The 20,452-nt window shown below is 42.4% G+C and overlaps 1 protein-coding gene across 1 annotated transcript in view; it reads right to left on the reverse strand.

Moving 5' to 3' along the window:
* GAN (gigaxonin) overlaps positions 1–20,452 on the reverse strand; it is a gene marked incomplete at its 3' end in the record, with an annotated part of 54,514 nt that overhangs the window by 11,137 nt on the left and 22,925 nt on the right. The window contains exons 2-7 of the mRNA XM_082863023.1: positions 10,477–10,591; positions 7,809–8,159; positions 5,428–5,645; positions 5,088–5,209; positions 1,358–1,470; positions 240–389 (exon numbers count right to left, since the gene is read on the reverse strand). Of these exons, the coding sequence (XP_082719149.1) occupies positions 240–389; positions 1,358–1,470; positions 5,088–5,209; positions 5,428–5,645; positions 7,809–8,159; positions 10,477–10,591 (1,069 nt within the window). The remainder of the gene's footprint in view (positions 1–239; positions 390–1,357; positions 1,471–5,087; positions 5,210–5,427; positions 5,646–7,808; positions 8,160–10,476; positions 10,592–20,452) is intronic.

Here is a 20,452-nt window from a genome sequence, read left to right on the forward strand (position 1 = left end):
GGGCCTTGGACACAGCAGCACTGCCCAGAGCCCACTGCCAAGGTAAACGCTCTCACACACCGTTTCCTAGCTTGGTGTGTGGCTGGTAATAGTGAAGGCAAGCTACCCACAAAGACAGAATTCTATCATGTTAATTCTTTTAACACTATCAATTGTGTTAAAAGGCATACGTAGGAAATGAAGAAACATAACTTTAAAATCCAATTTGTGAATTAGTTATCACAAGATATCGTTCTCACCTTTCTAACCATGGTTAAAGCGGGTTGCTTTGTCCAGGTTTTAGAATAAATATCATAACATTCCATGGAAATTAGCTCTTTTTCACCATCTTCTCCTCCTAAAACGTACAGCATCCCATCTATCTCCACAATTCCAAAGTTATGTCTTGCCTGAAAAGACATCAAAGATCTTTGTAGACAAAAGGCCAACTATCAGATTGAAAGCTGATATTCATACATTTAATAAATATTACAGATATTATTATATTCCAGAGTTCCAGCAAAGAAATACCAGGCTCAAAACCATCTCTCTCAAATATTTCTGATTTCCCTAGCAGCTCACTCTTCTATCACAATAGACCGAGAACCCAAGTCCAGGAATTTCCCGGAACGAGGGAACTACACACGTGGTGAATTCACTGGCAGAATCCTTACTTTTTACTCACAACAGCTCACGATGAGAAAGAGAACTACTACCGTGTGGCTCTGTAAAATGATCTTTGTACAGCAGTGGGCAGCAAGTGGTTCCCAGCTGACGTGTGAAGTCAAGTAAGATCCACGTCAACAGCACTGCCTGCGGCTGGAGAGGTGGGGGTGGGAGGGCGAGAGGCCCGGGCTAAGGCTGCCTGGAGCAACAGAACCTGATGTGTTTCACACGCATCCACTCACAGCACTTCCTGGGCGCCCAGCCCCACTCCAGCGCTGAAGGGAGAGCGCTGACCACACAGACGAAATGCGCTGCCATCATCAAAAAGCTCGTGCGAACCATTGAGAAAGATCTAGTGTGTGAGGAGGTTCTACGTGGTATGAAGAGAAGGAAAGCAGGGGAGGGGGCAGGAGAGCTGAGAGGCCGGGGGAGGCCTCGCTGAGAAGGAGCCACATGGACAAACACTGAAGGAAGCAAGCGGCGAGCCACGTGGGTACCTGGCAAAGGTCCCAAAGCAAGTGCACTCCTAGGAGGCTTCAGAAGGAGGAGCGAGGGAAGGCACAGGGAGCAGAGCCGGGAGGGGGGCACGAGCGTGCCAGGCAGGGGGGCTTGGCGAGGCTGCTGCCTCTTTCCTTATACTCAAACGCAAAGCAAACAAAAGTGCTAAAGGGAAAAAAGAAACATCAGACAAATTACAAAAGCAGTATTTTACCTCGTTCATTGGTGGCAGTGCGGTCCATGTGTTTGCATCTGGGTCATACTTTTCTCCTGAGCTCAGGGTCTGCTTATTTTCGTCTTGGCCCCCAAATACAAACAAAAATCCTTCTGCAAAAAATCAAAGAAGACACGCAAGGAAGTTGAAATGTAAGTTTTCAACACCTATCTCTAGTCAAATACAAATGCCGTAAGGGCAGAGATAGGATGTGGAGATACCTTCTCTGACAACAACGGGTTCGAGATCTTACCAAGCCTGGGTGACAGAGCCAAATCTGTGAGTCACTCTGACCATTTCACTTGCCTCGGGATCTCTGAGTGGATTCCCACTACCCTGCACCTTAAGAGGAAAGCTGACACCACCCACCCGGTCAGCAAGTGACTTTGAGTTATCTCAGTTCATCTGTTCTGTTCCCCAGACTCTATTTAAAATAGTCTTCTTAAAGGAGAAGAAGCCAACAAGACACTATGGTAAAAGGGAAGGGAAATGTGGGCCCTAGAGAGGTTACCATGCATGGAAACCATTTTGCTCTGAGGGCGTTTAGCAATCTGGGAAAAATGCAACCTTTCTCTTAATGGCTTTGAGGGGATGAAGAAGATAGAAATCTAAATCCCAGGCCCACAGACGGCGTGGCTTCTGGCAGGAAAGCCTCGCTGAAGTTCTAACCATCAGGATGAAGGCCAACCAGAATTAGAAGCCAGATTTAAATCTCCTTGCCTATCTAGGAAATCTCAAAATTGGAATTCGATTTACAGTAATTACAAATTAGTAGTGTTTTCAGGCAACTGGCAGAAAAAAACACAAAAGTTCTATGGAAGAAAGTATGTTTATCTAAGTTTTAGATTCTAACATTCTAAGATTTTAAAACATCACATTATCCCTACAAATAATTATTATTATTATTTTTTTTTGCGGTACGCGGGCCTCTCACTGTTGTGGCCTCTCCCGTTGCGGAGCACAGGCTCCAGACGTGCAGGCTCAGCGGCCATGGTTCACGGGCCCAGGCTCACGCTCCACGGCATGTGGGTTCCTCCCAGACCGGGGCACAAACCCATGTCCCCTGCATCGGCAGGCGGACTCTCAACCACTGCGCCACCAGGGAAGCCCCCTACAAATAATTTTTAATAAAACAATCTTTGGCACTCAGCCAAAGATACTCAGGTGTACAAAGAAACCAGACTCTATTAAGAAGAAACAGCAGAAGCAGACAATAGGGAGTAGTTTTGCAAAGACTCCAAATTTCAAATATTGGAGTAATCAGAAAGACAATAAAACAACAATGCTCACTATGTTTTAAAAAAGACAAATGTGAAGGTAACTCTAGAAGAAGGGACAAGAGAAGTGACATAGTAGATTTGAAAAAAAATTACAGAGAATTTCTAGGGAAAAAAAGATAAAAACAGGTTAAATAAAAAATTCAATGGATGGATTTAATGGCAGATCCATCACAGTTAAAGAGAGAATTCATTAAGTGCAAGATAAATCAAAAGAAATCACAGAGCAACATGGAGAAGCAAAAAGATGAAAAAGAAAACAAAAAGAAGGTAGAAGGCAGGGGCTGGAGTAGAAAGGTCTAGCCATGTTTGATCTGACTTCCAAAAGCAGAGAGACAGAGGAGAAGGAGCAAGGATGACATATGAAGACATAACAAACAAGAAGTTTCCAGATTTGATGAAAGGCCAAGCTACAGAGTCAAGATGCCCAACAGTCTCCAAATATGGTAAAATTTCAAATAAAATGTTGCCTAAGCACACTACAGTGAAATGGCAGAAAAATCAAGACAAAAAGAAAATCTTAAATACAGCCCTGAGAAAAGGCAGAACTTTAGATCTGACAACTGACTTAACAACAGGAATGACAGAAGTCAGTGGAAAAACATCTTCAATAATAGATGCCAACCTAAAATTCTATACCCAGCAAAAATATCCTTTAAGGATGAAGGCAAAATAATGACATCTTTAGACAAACAAATCTAAGAGTTTGCTACCACTAGACCCACATTAAAGGAAATTCAAAAGGATGAACTTCAGAGAGAAGGAAAATGGTCCTAGATGGAAAGTTTGAGGAGTAAGAGGGAAAAACAAAGAAAGTGGTAAATATGTGGATAAATCTAAATGAACACTATCTACAGATATGTGTATAAAACAGATAAACATATATATGTAAATAGTTACTTATAAATAACTATGTGTTTTAATACTGTAAGACTATGGAATATGAAAAATAAGAGTATAAATGTACTATTTATACTACTAGACTTTGTTAACAGTACAGGCTGTGGATTCAAAAGTGACCTTCAGGGGACTTCCCTGGTGGAGCAGTGGTTAAGACTCCACACTCCCAATGCAGGGGGCCCGGGTTCGATCCCTGGTCAGGGAACTAGATCTCACATGTGTGCCACGACTAAGGAGCTGGCGAGCGGCAACTAAGGAGCCTGTGAGCAGCAACCAAGAAACCTACCTGCCACAACTAAGACCCAACGTAAGCAAATAAATAAATAAGTAAATGTTAAAAACCAAACCAAACATAGAGTGACCTTCAAAGGAATGTAGACATAGAATGTAACTTCTAACCTGGTAGAGAGGGAAAAAACCGAATGACAAAAAAGTCAATCAATTTTTTGAAAAAAGGCAAGAAAAGAAGAAACACAGAATGAGCTGGACAAATAGGAACTACTCAGTCATTTCACAACTTCAATGAATACAACTGGGCACAATTCCTCTCCTCATTGTTTCAAGTTTCTGAAACAACCACCTCTCTAGGAAATCTGAAAATCAGTGATATAGGAACCTTTGTGGTAGGTGTGCATGTGTGAAAATTATGCACATGTATACACATTATGGTAGGACAACTTAAGGACGCTAATTTTAAGAAGGAACAGAGAAATCAGACCCACATCCTGTTGCCTACACCACTCCATCCACCTGATTATCATTGACAAAAACTTCAATAATTGTGGAACCTACGATTCCATTTCTATTCCATAGCTTTAGGTATATCTAAAATATGGTACAGTGTGGCATAGCTTAAAACTTTCAAGGTAATGTTTGTGGGCAAGCAGAGACTATAAACGAAGAACTGCTAACAATAGTTAGAATGAAGTGAAATGGCACTTGCAGGATGAAGCCAGCAAGGCAAATCCAAGGTGAAGAGAAAGGCAGCAAGGACAGCCTTCCCCATCACCTCCTGGAGAGAAAGCTTTGAATAACGTTCCAAACTTGTAAACGTCAACCGAAACATACTTCCTGTCATAAAACAACTTTAAGCCAGAGCTAAGTTAAGCAGTATTTTCTCAAGTTTCATCTGAAATGCCTGCTTTTGTGTGACGCTCTTATTTTGGATATAATTACATGTGGCGATTCTACACTGCACAACTTTCCAAGGTGAGAGGCTATCACGGCTCAAAGAAGTCCTGCCCTCAGGTGTGATCATCCAGCTAACGGGTGGTAAGAGTCACTGAGTTTTGCTCTTCTATCAGTTAAGTCATCCAATAAAATGCTCCTCAAGTGACGTCTTAAAAACAGCTACGTATTTAAGATTTTGGAACGATGAGGACTGACGGAAGACACTCTTCTTACCATAGTCTTGGAAGCTAGAGCCACCCTGAAAAAGTCACCACAGAGGGATAATAAAATTATTTCTTTAAAAGGTTTCGAGTCATTCTGCACAACTCTGAAATGACATTACTTGATCCTGTGTTTAGGTAAACTTGGTGACAGCACGGTACCTGCTGAGAGGACTCCGTGGTTGATTCTCGGCATGCTTAAAGGGGCCAGTTCAATCCACAGCTGCCGATTAGGGTCATAAAGGGGGCACATACATCGCATCGCTGCTGTTGGCTTCCGCGAACTAAGGCGAGAGAGAACTGATTAGTAGATAGTATGTTTTATGTACTTCTGCTTATAATAACTAGGACTAGTTTTACTACGCTAAAGAATGTTTCAGACATTTAAAAAAATCATTGCTATTAGGCTTTAGATACTGAAAAGTGTTATACATTTCTGTTTACGTGGAAATCTCTCTTCCCTTACACCACCACCCATCAAACCGCTCACAGCCACGCTTACACTCTTTCCTCTCCGCCGACGGTCACAATGCACTCCGAGTAGCCCCGGGGCTTGAAGCTGGCGAGCATGGCCTCACCCTGCTGCGGCTGGCTGAGAGGGATGTTGCTGCACTCTTTGACAATCTCTCGGACTAACGGCTCATTCAGCATCTGCTCCCGTAAATAGCTCGAGTCCAACCCTGAAACCCACAGCGCTGACATGACATCCTTCATGTGGACCTGGAGGGCAGAAAGCACGGGGAGGAAAAATGGAGAATACGTTGTACATTTAGAAGATACGTTTTCCCACTCCTGGAAGACTAAAATTATTGACAGTCAGATTATCAACAGGCAAGTGGTAAGGGTCAGTACTGCGTGAATGTGTTTACGGCCCCTTTTCTTTCTACTTCCCTTGGCCTTGATAAATAAAAGTTTAACTTAAAAAAAACCATCACTTCAGATTTATATTTGATGTATCACTGCGAAGTTTTAAGCAGCTTTCTTTAATGCCCTACAGGGTTCCCACAGCAACAGGAAAACTTAGAAGAACCCTGCTATGATTTGCCTTATTTCACATGCTTGGATGTGCTGTGAGTTACATCACATTTATAGAAACGTCATATACAGGAAGAGCTTGATACAATATGGTCAACTAGATAATGAACATGTGTCAAAATTAACGTTACAAGAAAAATCTGAAAAAGCCAAATTTCAAAAAAAAAATCCTGAGTACTATATAATCATTTCTTCAGTAATTACTGTTAAAAATTATCTAACATGTATAATGTGAATGATATACTTTTTAAAAAAATATTCATGCATTTTACTTGTTTATTTTCCTTATTTATTTATTTATTTTCTGGCTGCGTCGGGTCTTATTTGCAGCACATGGGCTCTTTGTTGAGGCATGAGGGATCTTTTCATTACGGTATGCAGTCTGCTAGGGTTTCTCTCTAGTTGCGGCATGTGGGCTTCTCTCCAGTTGTGGCGTGAGGGTTTTTTCTCTGTAGTTTGTGGCACACGGGCTCTCTCATTGAGGCACGCGAGCTCACTACTTGTGGTGTGCGGACTTAGTTGCCCCGCGGCATGTGGGATCATAGTTCTCCGACCAGGGATCGAACCCACGTCCCCTGCAGTGGAAGGCAGATTCTTTACCACTGGACCACCAGGGAAGTCCCTGAGTGATATACTTTTCATACTCAATCATCAGATTTGAACCAACTGACTATAGCACTCTACGTACATAAGGTGACTAGTTTTTCTGGGCTTTGAAATTGTCATTTTAAGGTACACTCTTTTATACCCTGAGTAATAAAAGCCAACAGTCCTTACAGCACCAAGTTCAGATTAACCACAGGATGAGGAACTGCCTCTTGTTTCCCAGCAGCCGTTCCATCTTATATGCCCTCGTCACTTTAAGGCAAGAAGAGGGTCAGAGAGAAGATACTTCAGTGGTGGCAGCAAGGTGGAAACTCTTCTATCCCCTTTCCCAATCTACCCCACCAATGGGGAAAACAGAACACTAACTGTACTAAGGAGCTGAAGCTACGAATGTGGTTTCTAAGTGGACATGCTCTTGGGCCTGCAGAATTTAAAAATTACAAGATAATCATTAAAATGTCAGCCAAGAGTTACTAAGAACAATTAACAATGCAGTTATGCATTCCGAAAGCCACTCTGAAGCCTAATATATTTCTTTATTTTGATATAGTAACTGGAGCTAGCCTCTAGTATATAAATAGTAGACTTAAAGCCTTGTGATTTAAAGGTGAAAGCTCCCTCCCCCAATGTATTAACAATGTGGATCTCAAGCCTGATATTCTCTAAGACCCTTCCTTCCTAGGCTGTCACTCCTAGAACCTTCCTATTTGGAACCTCATTGCCATGACAGCCCCGGAATGCTCTCCCACTCTCTCCTCCAGTGGTGTCAGTCACTCCAGGGAGAGCTCAGTGCCAGAATTCAGCCCTCTGCCAGAATTCCATTCTTTTCTCACCCCACTTCCTGCATCAGAGTCCCTGTAGGGTTAGCCCACCATCGCAGAGGGAAGGATGCTGAGAGCTAGGATGAGGAGTATAGGGTGCGTTTCTATACTCTCCAGCTTAGCTTGAAATCCCTTTCCCCTTAATAACAACATTCAAAGGATATCATGTGACTTGTAAGTATTACTATTTTCATTGCTATATGATGAGTTACATGGACTTTGGTAGACTGGTCTGAACAACAAACTGCTTTAGTGAGGCTATAGGAAGATGTTTTCCAGGTTATGGTTTAGATCACAACCGTGTCAGTTTTTCAAGTTGGAGGAGAAAAATAAAACATCTAGAATTTGGATTAAAAATAAACAAACAAATGAACAAATAAGTGAAAAGGCAAAGTCAGAGCACGCTATAAAGTACGGGTACCTTTCTTATTTCTGTATCATGTGCTATCCATCGGATGACTGCTTCAAATACATATCGTTCATTGCCAACGTTTAACTTCTCAAGAGAAATCACTTCTTTAAGCTTTTGAGGACTCAGTTCTAGGAATTCCTCTGTGCTGCTGACATCTCGGAAGTGAGTCTCCAGGTATTCTGTGGCCAGGTAATGGACGTGGTGCAGGCAGTAGTGGAGTGCAAAGTCTCGGATTCCGATGCAGTTCTCGGCGGCAATGCAGCCTTCTAAGAACTCACAGCAGAGGGTTTTAAGATCCGTCAGCAGGAGCAGGTCTGCTGCCTGCACAACATCTTGGATGGTATCTTCGCTCAGCCGGATCTGTAAGAATGATCATAGATAGTCTATGTTTGAATGTATATATTTAGAACGCAACCACTAATCTATCAGGCTGGACCATATGAAAGCTCCATTTGTAGAGGTCAAAGATGATTGAAAACTAGCAATTTCATACGGTTCAGCTTTGTTTTCAAGAATAGTCCGAGGGCACCAAGGCACCTGCGGACAACATAGGCAGCGCGTGGCTGATTAACTTTTCCCAGCTCTTCCCTTCCTTTACCGAGATGAACCACCAATATCCCTGCCAAGGTGAACTGTCCATGGGGCTCGCTTCTATACTTAGAGAAAAACCTCAAATGACTGAAATGCTTAGGAAATGGCAAGTTCCGCATTCTATGGCAAACTGAAGGCGATTTCTTTAAATGCTAGCACCTGAACTAATGAAAATCCTGCCTCCAAATACATTAAGTTCACTTCTTTGCCAAATGGTATGTGGAAGATACCACACGGACCCTTGAAGAGAGGGAGAGCCACACTGCCCAAGGGGCCTCATTCTGAACACCAAACATTGCACTTGGTGCAAAAGATACAATCTGGTCTCAAAGCTACTTTCTGGAATAAATCCCTAAGAAGATTTTTTTTTTTTTTTTTTTTTTTTTGCGGTATGCGGGCCTCTCACTGTTGTGGTCTCTCCCGTTGCGGAGCACAGGCTTCGGACGCACAGGCTCAGCGGCCATGGCTCACGGGCCCAGCCGCTCCGCGGCATGTGGGATCTTCCCGGACCAGGGCACGAACTCGTGTCCCCTGCATCGGCAGGAGGACTCTCAACCACTGCACCACCAGGGAAGCACAATTTTTTTTTTTTTTTAATCATTGTGAACATTTACTTCCCCTTAATTTTCTTCAATTTCTTGACTGATGCTTCTTCCTCCAACCCCTTCACAGTTTTTCTACGCAACAGTAAGGCAACATCAAGAAACAGGCCCCTAAAATACTGTCACAATCACGAACGGTCCAGACTCTCCGAAAGAATTTATTTATCCTCCATTAGGAAGCGTTAAGGAGAGATTTCACAGTGAAGTGCAGCAAGAAACATTTTACCACAATTTGCACATTCTGTACCATAGATAAATAAGGTTTCAAGTTTCCAATGCAAGCCTGAACATGAATACACTCCTCTAACTTGTTATAACTGCCACTGAACTGATTTTACAAGTTAGATAAGAGTTTGGACCTAAGCCTGGTTTTGTGATGCTAAAGAGCATTGCCAGTATTTTAAGGGCTGTCCCCAAATTGGTTTAAATTCATTTATTTTTAATAATCATACACATAACCTTATTTCCACACACCCACCACCCAGTGTTCAGAGAAAAGAGAAAGTGATAACATCATGAAATGAAATAAAAAAACTTCAAAGAGGATGACGATCACCGAGTTTGACTCTGGACAGAATGAACATATTTAGAGAAAGTAAGCAGTACACTCAGAATACTTATGTAGGAGACAGAGCCTTTACAAAAGGAAAATTAAAAGAAGAATGAGGAAGAAGGAATAAAGGAGAGAGCAGGACATGAGCCCTCAAAAGGAGTAAAGATAAAACGTACTCTTGCGCAATGAGATGTGAGGCACATGAACTTCTTCCTAATTCACACCCAAGATTATCCTTAAGAGTCCTCATGCTATACACTTGAAATCACACAAACAGGGGAGTAGTGGGGTGGAGGAGGGCAAAGAAAGGGAAAGGACCACTAGCCACTGATCACTTTCTTCCTTGGCTTTCACGAAATTCCCAGAAATATAAATGGGTACAGAGACTAAAGGGAAATCAGAAAGAAAGAATGTGGGGGAACAGGGATGTTGGTCCTCCTGAGGCAACAGGACGGAGGCATCATGAGTACGATGCACGTGCCTGTCCCTGGTGTGAATCTCGAAGTCTTTATTTCTACAAAATAATCCCCACCGCCCAAGGAGGCTCCCAAGTCCATGCTGTGGAGACAGAACGAGTTCCCCGATAGTGTGGGTACAAAGCAAGACTGGAATGAAGATTTAAAAAACAAAAAGACAGCAGTGAATGGAGCATCCCATGTTCCTCATGTCTCAGACTGGAAGGTGGAGCTCAGGACGGTAGAAACAAAACCTGGGATTTGGGTAAGATCTTACTTAGTCTGCTTTTCCTTCAAGGGCAGAGCCCCGGAAGAACACCCTTGGGTGCCATGTCCAGGAGGAGACCCAAGTCAAGCACACAGTGACAGAAGATGGAGATGGCGGTGTTGCTCAGTCACAGAGTGGATGAAGGAGACCCTCACCCTGAGCTTGAGGAGCCTCTACTCAGTCCTCCTTCCTCTGTGTCTCATCATACCTGCCCACTGAAGATGTAATCCAGGATCTCTCTCATAACCATTACCGATATCCCTTCAAGTTCAATCTTATAGGTTGATCCATCATCTTTTGGAGGATTATAGTTTAACTTTGTCCTAAGAAAGGGAAAAAACATGTAAAATTTCTATGAAAGAACAGAAATAGCTAGAAATATTTATGCACTAAATACTCTATAAAGTATATGATACGTATCCATATATGAATCACACCTAAAACATTTCGTTTGTTAACTTTAGAGCAACATATTTTTTATGACTTTTAACTACAAAGCATTTGTTCCAGGATTCAGAGTGCTACCTCTTAAAAAAAACAAACGAAACAGACAACCAAAGCACTAAGGTCCATGTGAGCAAGGATCTCTACTTCACCCTGGGAACCCTACGCCCTTTAGGCTTATTTTTTTCCCTGTATTTAATTATCCAATTATTTTCAGTAATGTAACAAGGACCCCACAAACCTACCACCCAAAACAAAAGCTAGGACCTTGACGATAACCTGCTTCTAACCAAATGGTCCTCGCCACCAATTCATTCCTCTGCTTCCCCATCTGAAGTAACTATTATCCTAAATCCCACCTATATTCAATTTTCTCTTGCTTTCTTTTTTATTTTTGTATCCATGAAATATATATAACCTATAACATATATAGATTTATTGATAATCAATGTATACATATAATTTTAAGTTTTTAATTTTATAAAAGTGTTTCATGCTGTCTGTAATCTTCTGGGGCTAACTTTTTTCATTTAATATTACATTGCTGAGTCATTCATCTTGCTGCATATCACACGCGTTCTTTTGCTCTTTCTGCTGTATAGTATGCCACGTTCCTGTTGATGAGCCCCTGGGCTGGGGCTCCAGGTGTTTGGTATTGTGAACAGTACTGCTATGACTATCCTTGTATATGTCTCCTTTTGTGATACGCAAAAGAATTTCTCTTGGGTGTATCCCTGGGAGTAGAATTAAGCTACTTTCTTCTCCAAAGTATGAGCTAATACTCAATTATTCTCCAAAGTAGCTGGAGCAGTTTTTAGCCTCATCTGGTATATGTAAGGGGATGTGTGGACCCACAAAGTCTATGACACTTATCTCTGTCCCACTTCCTAATCCTCCAATGCACGATCCAGTGAGCGAAGTATGGTCTCTGGTGGTGGTTGTGACCTGCCTTCCCCTCATTACCCAGGTGCTAAACAGCTCTTCAAAGGTCTGTAGCCCCGTGTTTCCTCTTCTGTGAAACACATGTCCAGTTGAAGTCTCTCTCTTTTTCATTCATTCATTCATTTATTTATGGCTGCGTTGGGTCTTGCTGCACGCGGGATTTCTCTAGTTGCAGCGAGCAGGGGCTATTCTTCGTTGCAGTGTGCAGGCTTCTCATCGTGGTGGCTTCTCTTGTTGCAGAGCAGGGGCTCTAGGTGCACGGGCTTCAGTAGTTGTGGCACAAGGGCTCAGTAGTTGTGGCTCGCGGACTCTAGAGTGCAGGCTCAGTAGTTGTGGTGCACAGGCTTAGTAGCTCCGCCGCATGTGGGATCTTCCCGGACCAGAGCTCGAACCCGTGTCCTCTGCATTGGCAAGCAGATTCTTAACCACTGTGCCACCAGGGAAGTCCCTCAAGTCTCATTTTTAATTGAGCTAATCACCCTCCTCATATTGAGGTGTAGGCGTTTTTTGTTATCTTCTTGATATCAAACCTTTGGCAGACTTGACACTTTTTTTTAAGGTGATGAACAATGTGAAGAATAATTTTTCACAGTCAACACTTTTTGTGCCTTGTTTAAGAACAGGTACTTTACCCAAGATCTAAAAGATATTCCTAATTTAGCAGCGAGGGAAGCTCAGACACAACCTAAGTTGCATTTAATTACCCCCCCAAGGCTCGGAATTGGTAGGATGAGGAAGCTGTGGAAGGAGGGGTGAAGGATGAGCTAGTTACAGAAGAAGAGACTGACAAAGTCTTAGGAAATAGGTGAGTTCCCAGATCCTTGCCCCACATAGATACACGACTCCTCTGCCCTGTTTAGTAAGGCTCCCCAGCTCCAGTGGAAGATAAGTGACGTGCTCTGGAGAGTGTGAGATGGAGCGGGCGTCTCTGGACAGGGGGGTAGCAGGCACATCTGAGGGTAGGTGCACTGCACCAAAAACTGAGAGAGTCAAGAGAGTATCTACATATTGAATGCTGAGATCAGCAGTCTTTTTTCTCAATTTTGCTCCTAAAATTACTGAAGGCCAGGCCTACATCCTCCAGGTGAGAACCTGATGACTCTTCTGGAGGATTTGATCAGCCCCAAAGGAAAGGTCTAAAGACATGGGCACAGATCTGCCTCAAGAAAATGACCCAGGTGGACCATGCAACAATGAAACCCACTGTCACTAAGCCAACCTATGGGCTCTGAGCTTCCCACGCACTGTGGGGAGCACTTCTGAAACTTCTTCACTTCACACCACACGGAAAAAATGTAATATGACCCTGGGGTAAACAGATGAGGCTGTGTGCAGGGCCAGGGGGATTCAGCCTCCCCAGATGCTGCCCTGCCACTTGGAGGGCTGACACCATCATTATCTTCACACATTATGACATCTTTTTGGGGGGGGCACGTGGGTTAAGAAACTCTGCTTTAGAGCCCCACTCTTAAAACTGAGCAACTCAATAGATGCCTAACAAAGAAGAAAGACAGAAACCAAAACCAGCAGAAAAAAAGTCAACTTGGAGGAAGTACAGATCTCACGCAAGATGAAAAGTCAAGGAAAAAAGAAAACCTCTCATTAACATTCCCAGAGAGAAAAAAGAGGATGTTGTGCTCGTGAAACAAGAATAGGATGCTCTAAAAGGGAACATTCAGAGAACAACAACAACAACATTTTAAAGACTACAAAAAAAAAATTTTTTTTTAATGTAATGTCAAGATTAAAATTTGTAGAAGTCATAGACTTGTAGACTTCAAATTGTAGAACTTGTAGACCTCAAGTCTGCCAAGAAAGCAAAAAAGACAAAGGTAGAAAATAGGAGAAACAAGGTAAGAAAACTGGAAGATCAGTCCGGAAGGTTGAACATCTGAAAAACAGGAATGCCCATGCCAAAAAATAAAAAATAAAAAAGAGAATATTATCAAGTAAATGCTCATAACAAGGGATAAAAGTACGCCTTTCCGAGGCATGTCATCATAATACTTCAGAATACTGGAAACAGAAAAATTCGTAAAAGCTTCCAGAAAGAAAAACAGGTTACACAGAAAGGAATGGGTATCAGAACGGCTTCGTACTTCCAAATGGAACTTTAATAGCAGTGTGGAAATGACTTCAAAATTCTGAAGGAAAATTATTTTCAACCTAGATTTTATAGCCAGCCAAACTACTCATCAAATATCAGGACAGAATAGACATTTTCAGCTATACAAACTCTCAAAATAATTGATCTTCCATGCAGCCCTTCTCAGAATGCTGTTGGAAAAAACTGCCCCAACAAAGAGGAAGATTCTGGACTAAAAAAAAGACATGATCCAACACAGAAAAGCAGGGAAAGGAATGGTGAAGAAAGACCCTAAGGTAACAGCTCTGCACCAGCAGAAGGAAAGCTGGTTCATTCTGGTACAGCAGGATGCCTAAGCAGGCCTTAGGAGGGCAAAACTGATGGAATATATAACATATGTTTTAGACAACTTTGTTTCCCCCCTATATTCTGTATCTGCTATTCCTACCTCTACAGTTTCTATAGAACTAATAATTTTACTCAAAAGGCATTTCTTTTCTGCTTGCTGCACCCTAGGTGTACCTATATGACTGACACTTTGACTAAAAGTGAAGAAAAAAACTTCAGTCAATTCTCAGTCAAGAGAGAAAAATAACGTAAGTAGTAAGAATAACACCTAAATCATTAATATTTGGCTCTGAAATCTATCGTATGCAGACATGTCCTCCAGGAATGTTTCACTCAGGATGTCATGACTATTTGTATTTCTTAGTCACCGTGCTGGTTATCAACATATTGCCTCTCAGCTTCAAGTCCACCCTTTTTGCATGCTCTGTGAAAATGGCTCTGAGCCTTTCCAACAGTTTTTCTGCGTTAACTGGTATGATGTTAAGCTTCTCAGTGGAGGGTGCTGGAAAGACACTGAAGGAGGAGAGAGTTTTTGCTGCCGGGCTCTGGTTCTGCAGCTGGATAGGCTCCCGCAGTGCACAGCTGCCAGCAGCACCCTGCAGCTTTCCCTGGAACTCCCAGAGGCAGTTTTGCAGTCAACTGTTTCTGGGGAGACACCTCCCTGTGAACAGCTTTCCCAGACACCTTAAAGGACAGATTTCTGGCACGTTCCAGAGGGCTGATTTCAAGCAAATTCCACCAGTGTGGCTTCTCTGCCATGAGGTGAGCTGTGGCTGTGTGCCGTCCAATAAAGTCTGGATCTCAGCCCTGGGTACACCAGCTATTCCTTTAATTTTTAGAGTTTACTTCTTAGTAGCCAATCCCTTATTACTCTAATCTCTTGCTGCAGTTAAAAATTCTTTACAGTAAACTCTCCTTGTTCAAATTACTATGTGGTTTCTTTCTCCTGACTAGATACAGACGAGTCTTGCACCTTTTTAAAGGCAGTAGCTCTAAAACGTGTTCAGATAGAGGGGCACCACCTAGAATTCAAGTTGTTCAAACAAGAGCTGGCTGTGCCTGCCCATGGGCTGTGGACAGTGCAGGAGGAGGGGGACCAGGCTGACGGGGAAAGGGGTTACAAAGAGACCGTGCAGTGTGTCCCCTTTTTATTTTTCAACCATGCGACTGGATTTTTTTTTAAAAGATGACTATACAGTCATCTCTTGATATCCTCGAGGGACTGATTCCAGGACCCACACGGATACCAAAGTCTGCAGATGCGCAAGTCCAGTAGTCCGCCCCCCGTATCCTCACCCACAGACTCAACCAACCATAGATCGTGTACAGCTGACCCTTGAAAAACATGGATTTGAACTGTATGGGTCAACTTATACGTGGATTTTTTTTTCCAATTAATCTGTGTATAAGTAAACCCGTGCAATATTGAAAAACATCTGTGCATATGTGGATCTGTGCAGTTCAAACCCATGTTGTTCATGGATCAACTGTACTATCTCATCTTTTCACAATGAAAAATGTTTCCTTTTAAAGAGTATGGTTTTCTTTCAGCAGATGGCAGGGTACAGACAATGGCTAAGAGGACAGAAAAAAAGACTCCTTTAAATATGAGCATTCATCATTTCAGATCCATAAAGTCTGACCCTTTTTAGAGCCCATGAAAAATGAATCACTGTTACTCTTGAAGTCTCTAAATGTCTTGAGGGTTAAATTATAAAACCTTATTTTGATTACGGTTTAAATTCAGATCCCAAGCTTCCCATCTTTTGGTCCCACTTCTGATCTCTCCCTCATGCCGTCTGCGCATGTCCAATTCCTGCCATCTTCTTAGGAGCTGTTCGAATGTCGGCCTGGCAGTGGCTCCCCTTCACCTGCCCTACCCCAGGCTCCACCTCCGCCCTCACTGCCCTGTGGGTGAAAAGAATTCCTCATGTTATCAATTTCCCCAGCACTTGATATTGTGGGATCATCAGGTCCTGTCTGTATGATGGTATTTATGTACAAAGCCCATTTCCTCTCTCCTTTATTAACCTCAAGTTCCTTGGGGTCAGAGTCCTCTTTATCACTATAACCCTACAATGTAGCCTGTCAGTTTACAAAGAATAGATGTTCAATAATGATTTGTAAAATAAGTTTTTGAATTAACAGCAGTCTTTAAATATCTGAAGAGCTGTCACAGGAGATGTTTTTCCTGCAGGATCTCAGGTACAGTGAAGCAGAGCTAGAATCAATACCAGGAAGAACTTCCTAATAGTTTCATGCATTCAATGTTGAAAGGTCTGAAGCACAGAGCTTCTCAAGCTTTCAGAAGGTCCGTGGTGGGAGCTGAGTTTCTGCATTGGTAACACTCTCAGTGACGCAGACCCCTCCAGACCTCTCTGAGTAGCAAGGGGTTAAGTGATGCTTCTCAAATTATCCATGTGTGTTTTTGTATTTCTAACCCATCTCAGATGAATCTTTTGTAAAATACGATAAAAATGTAATGGGGATGAAGTGTACAGCACGGTGCCTAGTTAATAATACTGTACTGAATACCTGAAAGTTGCTAAGAGAGATCTTAAAAGTTCTCACCATAAGAAAAAAAATTTTGTAACTACGTGTGGTGACAGATGTTAACTAGACTTATTGTGGTGACTCTTCTGTAATATACACAAATATTAAATCATTATGTTGTACACCCTGAAACTAATATAATGTTCTATGTCAATTATACCTTAATAAAAAATGAATGAGTTATTAAAAAACAAAATTTAAAAGACATAAAATACAGGCCCCAATTCTTTTTTTTTTTTTGCGGTACGCGGGCCTCTCACTGTTGTGGCCTCTCCCGTTGCAGAGCACAGGCTCTGGATGCGCAGGCTCAGCGGCCATGGCTCATGGGCCCAGCCGCTCCGCGGCATGTGGGATCTTCCCAGACCGGGGCACGAACCCACGTCCCCCTGCATCGGCAGGCGGACTCCCAATCACTGCGCCACCAGGGAAGCCCCCCAATTCTTTTTTACATTTTTTTTTTTTTTTTGGTTGCGCTGACCAGGGATTGAACCTGGGCCACGGCAATGAAAGCGCAGAGTCCCAACCACTGGACCGCCAGGGAATTCCTGTGGCCCCAACTCTTTTATCATTAGATTCAACGGACATAAAATTATTCTGTCAAACTGCTACAAGAGTTTCTAACTTTTACTCTCCGTGTGTACTTATATTATCATGGCCAGGTGACAATTCACAGACCATCACCAGCCTGCAGGTGACGTCTCAGGAGGCTGATATCCATCCGTCTGTCAGGAACATAGTGAAAGTTGGCCGTTAGCCCTTATCCGTCTTAGACACTAAGAGTCACTCAGACCTGCTGTGAAACTGTCTTGCTTCACAGCCTGCTGTCATTTGCAGTTACTTCCTTCTTTCACTTCTATTTTTTAAAATTTTTTATTCGAAGTATAGTCGATTTATAGTGATCCAATATTTTTATAGGACTTTTTTTTTTTTTGGCCTTGCCGTGGGGCATGCAGGATCTTAGATCCCTGACCAGGGATCTTACCCCCACTCCCTGCATTGGAAGCACGGAGTCGTAACCACTGGACCACAAGGGAAGTTCCCCCTTCTTTCATTGCCTGGATACTTGCCATCCCTTTCTCATTTACAAACCTGGACTTATTTTCCCTCTTCTTGTCTTCACTTCCCCCTCCCCCATTCCCCAATTAAATCTCTATATCCCTTCAGTTTTTGTTGCATTCTGTTTCACATTTCTTTCCTCCAGTAAATACCCTGATTTTCCCAATATCTACCAACACATTTTCTCTGTATTTTCCCTTTTTTAATCTAGAATTTTCTCACCTTGAACATCATTTCTATCTTCTCTGCCACATATAACTGAGAATTCAATGAACTGGACTGAATGAGTTAATGAATTAAAAAAAAAAAAAAAACTAAGCCAAAGGGTTAATAACCAATAGTTTTGTTTCTAAAGTTAGTCCATATATATCAGGAAGTAAATCAACTCTTCTGTTTCCTTTCTTATTTTAATTACAGTATAGTAGATATACAATGCTATATAAGTTCCAGGTATACAATATAGTGACTCACAATTTTTAAAGGTTATACTCCATTTATAATTATTATAGAATACTGGCTATATTCCCCGTGTTGTACAATATATCCTTGTAGCTTATTTTATGCATAACAGTTTGTACCTCTTAATCTCCTACCCTAATATTGCCCCTCTCCCTCTTCTTTTCTGTTTTGTATCTCCACCCCAAGAAGATATAGAGTCATATATAAATTTATTGGAAGTCACAAAATCCTTGTTTTTATTATTATTATGTGATGTCAATTTACAAACTCTCTCCTAGAAACTGCCGTAGACTTAAAACATCACTTTGAGAATTTCATAACACTCTTTGAAAAAACTAGAAATAATGGGGAGTATTGTAAGATTGGGCCTCCAGTGTTCAGATATAAATATCCATGCCTATCACATTCTTTCCCAGTTTTCTGTTTCTAGGGCAAAACATTCCCCCCCTCTGCCTCTGTTCTCTCATTTGTAAAAAGAAGAGGTTAAATAAGGTGATCTGAGGGCTTCCCCACCCCTGAGCACTTCTGGGCTAAACTGCTGAAACACACCAAAAAGTTAGGCGGAGACTCAGCTCTGGAGACACACATTCTGTTGAGTCCTAGAGGATAAAGTCCAGCCAACTCAATCAGTTTCATAGGATTTACAATATGCCTTCTGTGGGTGATGCAGTGCAAGTTCATTTTCCCTCCTATCACCTACCCTCTGGGCAAGCATTTATTTTCTGTTCTATTAAACTTAAACACAAGTGAAACAAAATCAGTTTTTCTTTCTCTTGACAACACTGGAAAGACGTTTTATAAGAAAAAAGCTGTTGGCTAATAAAGAAGCTGGCATGATTCAAAGTTTTACATCCATGAAAGAGGTCTACGACTTTTAAAACAGTGTAACAGAGCAAAGTCCTCTGCTGGTTGTATACTATCCTCTTCTAACTGGCTTCCCATTGCTGGAAAAGTCCGGTGTGTCTAAACGTCATAACAAACACCCCAGGTAATCAGTCCTGGTCCTCCTCCTCACGGGAGACGTTACTGAACGGGATCTGATATAACAGTGACACAGAAGACATCTAAGCGACTTTTCCTCCCCCGGGACGCAAAAGCTTGTCTCCAATAAAAGCAAGGAAACCTCCTCAAATAGGATGCAAGAGAATGTAATGCTCAAGGAGTCAAGCATTAGAGAAGCTCCAGGGAAATTCAGGGGCATTACTCACACGGTGTCAAATGATTCATGTCACCTCAACCTGGGTAGCTCTCAAGAGCAGAGGGGCGTGGGCTCAGCACTGCTCTGCCCACTGAGGCCCAACTAATGATGTCTGCTCCTGTGGGGAGCCTGTTTTACAAATGCCCCCTCCTCCTTTTTTTGTCTTCGTGAGCTCCTAAAAACCACACCAAAAAAGGATCTTTAGGGCAGAGGAATTTCAGGGCAGTGACACTAGTCAGTATGTTACTACGACGGTGGATACATGTCATTATGCATCTGTCCAAACCCACAAAATATACACCAAGAGTGAACCCCAACGTAAACTATGGACCCTGGGGGATGGTGTTATCAATGGAGCATCATCAGCTGTAACAAAGGCTCCCCTCTGGTGGGCGATGCTGAGCATGGGGGAAGCTACACATGTTCTGTTTGGGGTTTTTTTGACTATGTAAAAATACATATTTATTAAAATATATTTCTTTTTAAGTTCTCAAAGCTTCAGACCATCTTTCATCTAGCCCACGAGGTACTTGAGTGTAGACATTACAGTGGACAGCAGTGATTTTTCTCTCCGCGGGTCTATTCTTCCCTTTTCTTGAAAGTGAAAAGGTTCACATATCTGACGAGCCCCACCTAACTCTACTAGTGTAATGCGTTGGTTTGGCTGCTTACTGCATCTTCAGTCATTACCCCCTGTGGCTTACTCAGTATTTTAAATGGATGAGTCGTGTTTCCCTACCAGGTCATTATGGGAGAGCAGTAAGTAATAAATAAAGAACATCTGTATTGAATACTACTCAATGCAGTTCTTGGTTTTGCATAGAAGGAGGATCAGAATAAGAGGGGGGCATTAAGGACATGAAGAGCTCCCTGACACCTAAAGCCATTGAAGTATCATCTTCCTGCAGGCAGCGCTGTCTGATGGGAGAAGCTCACTCTATTTGGAGGATAGGTCAAAGCCTTGCTAACAGTCCTGCTTCTCTGCCTTTAGTCTGCTATCACTCTTCCCCCAAGAAAGGGAAACAGGTCCCAGCATATGCTGCCATCATCATGAAACCTGCCCCCCGGGTTCTGGTCTCTCCATCCACCCTCTGGTCA

The sequence above is a fragment of the Leucopleurus acutus genome, assembly GCF_964270905.1.
Source record: "Leucopleurus acutus genome assembly, chromosome: 20".
NCBI lineage: Eukaryota > Metazoa > Chordata > Mammalia > Artiodactyla > Delphinidae > Leucopleurus > Leucopleurus acutus.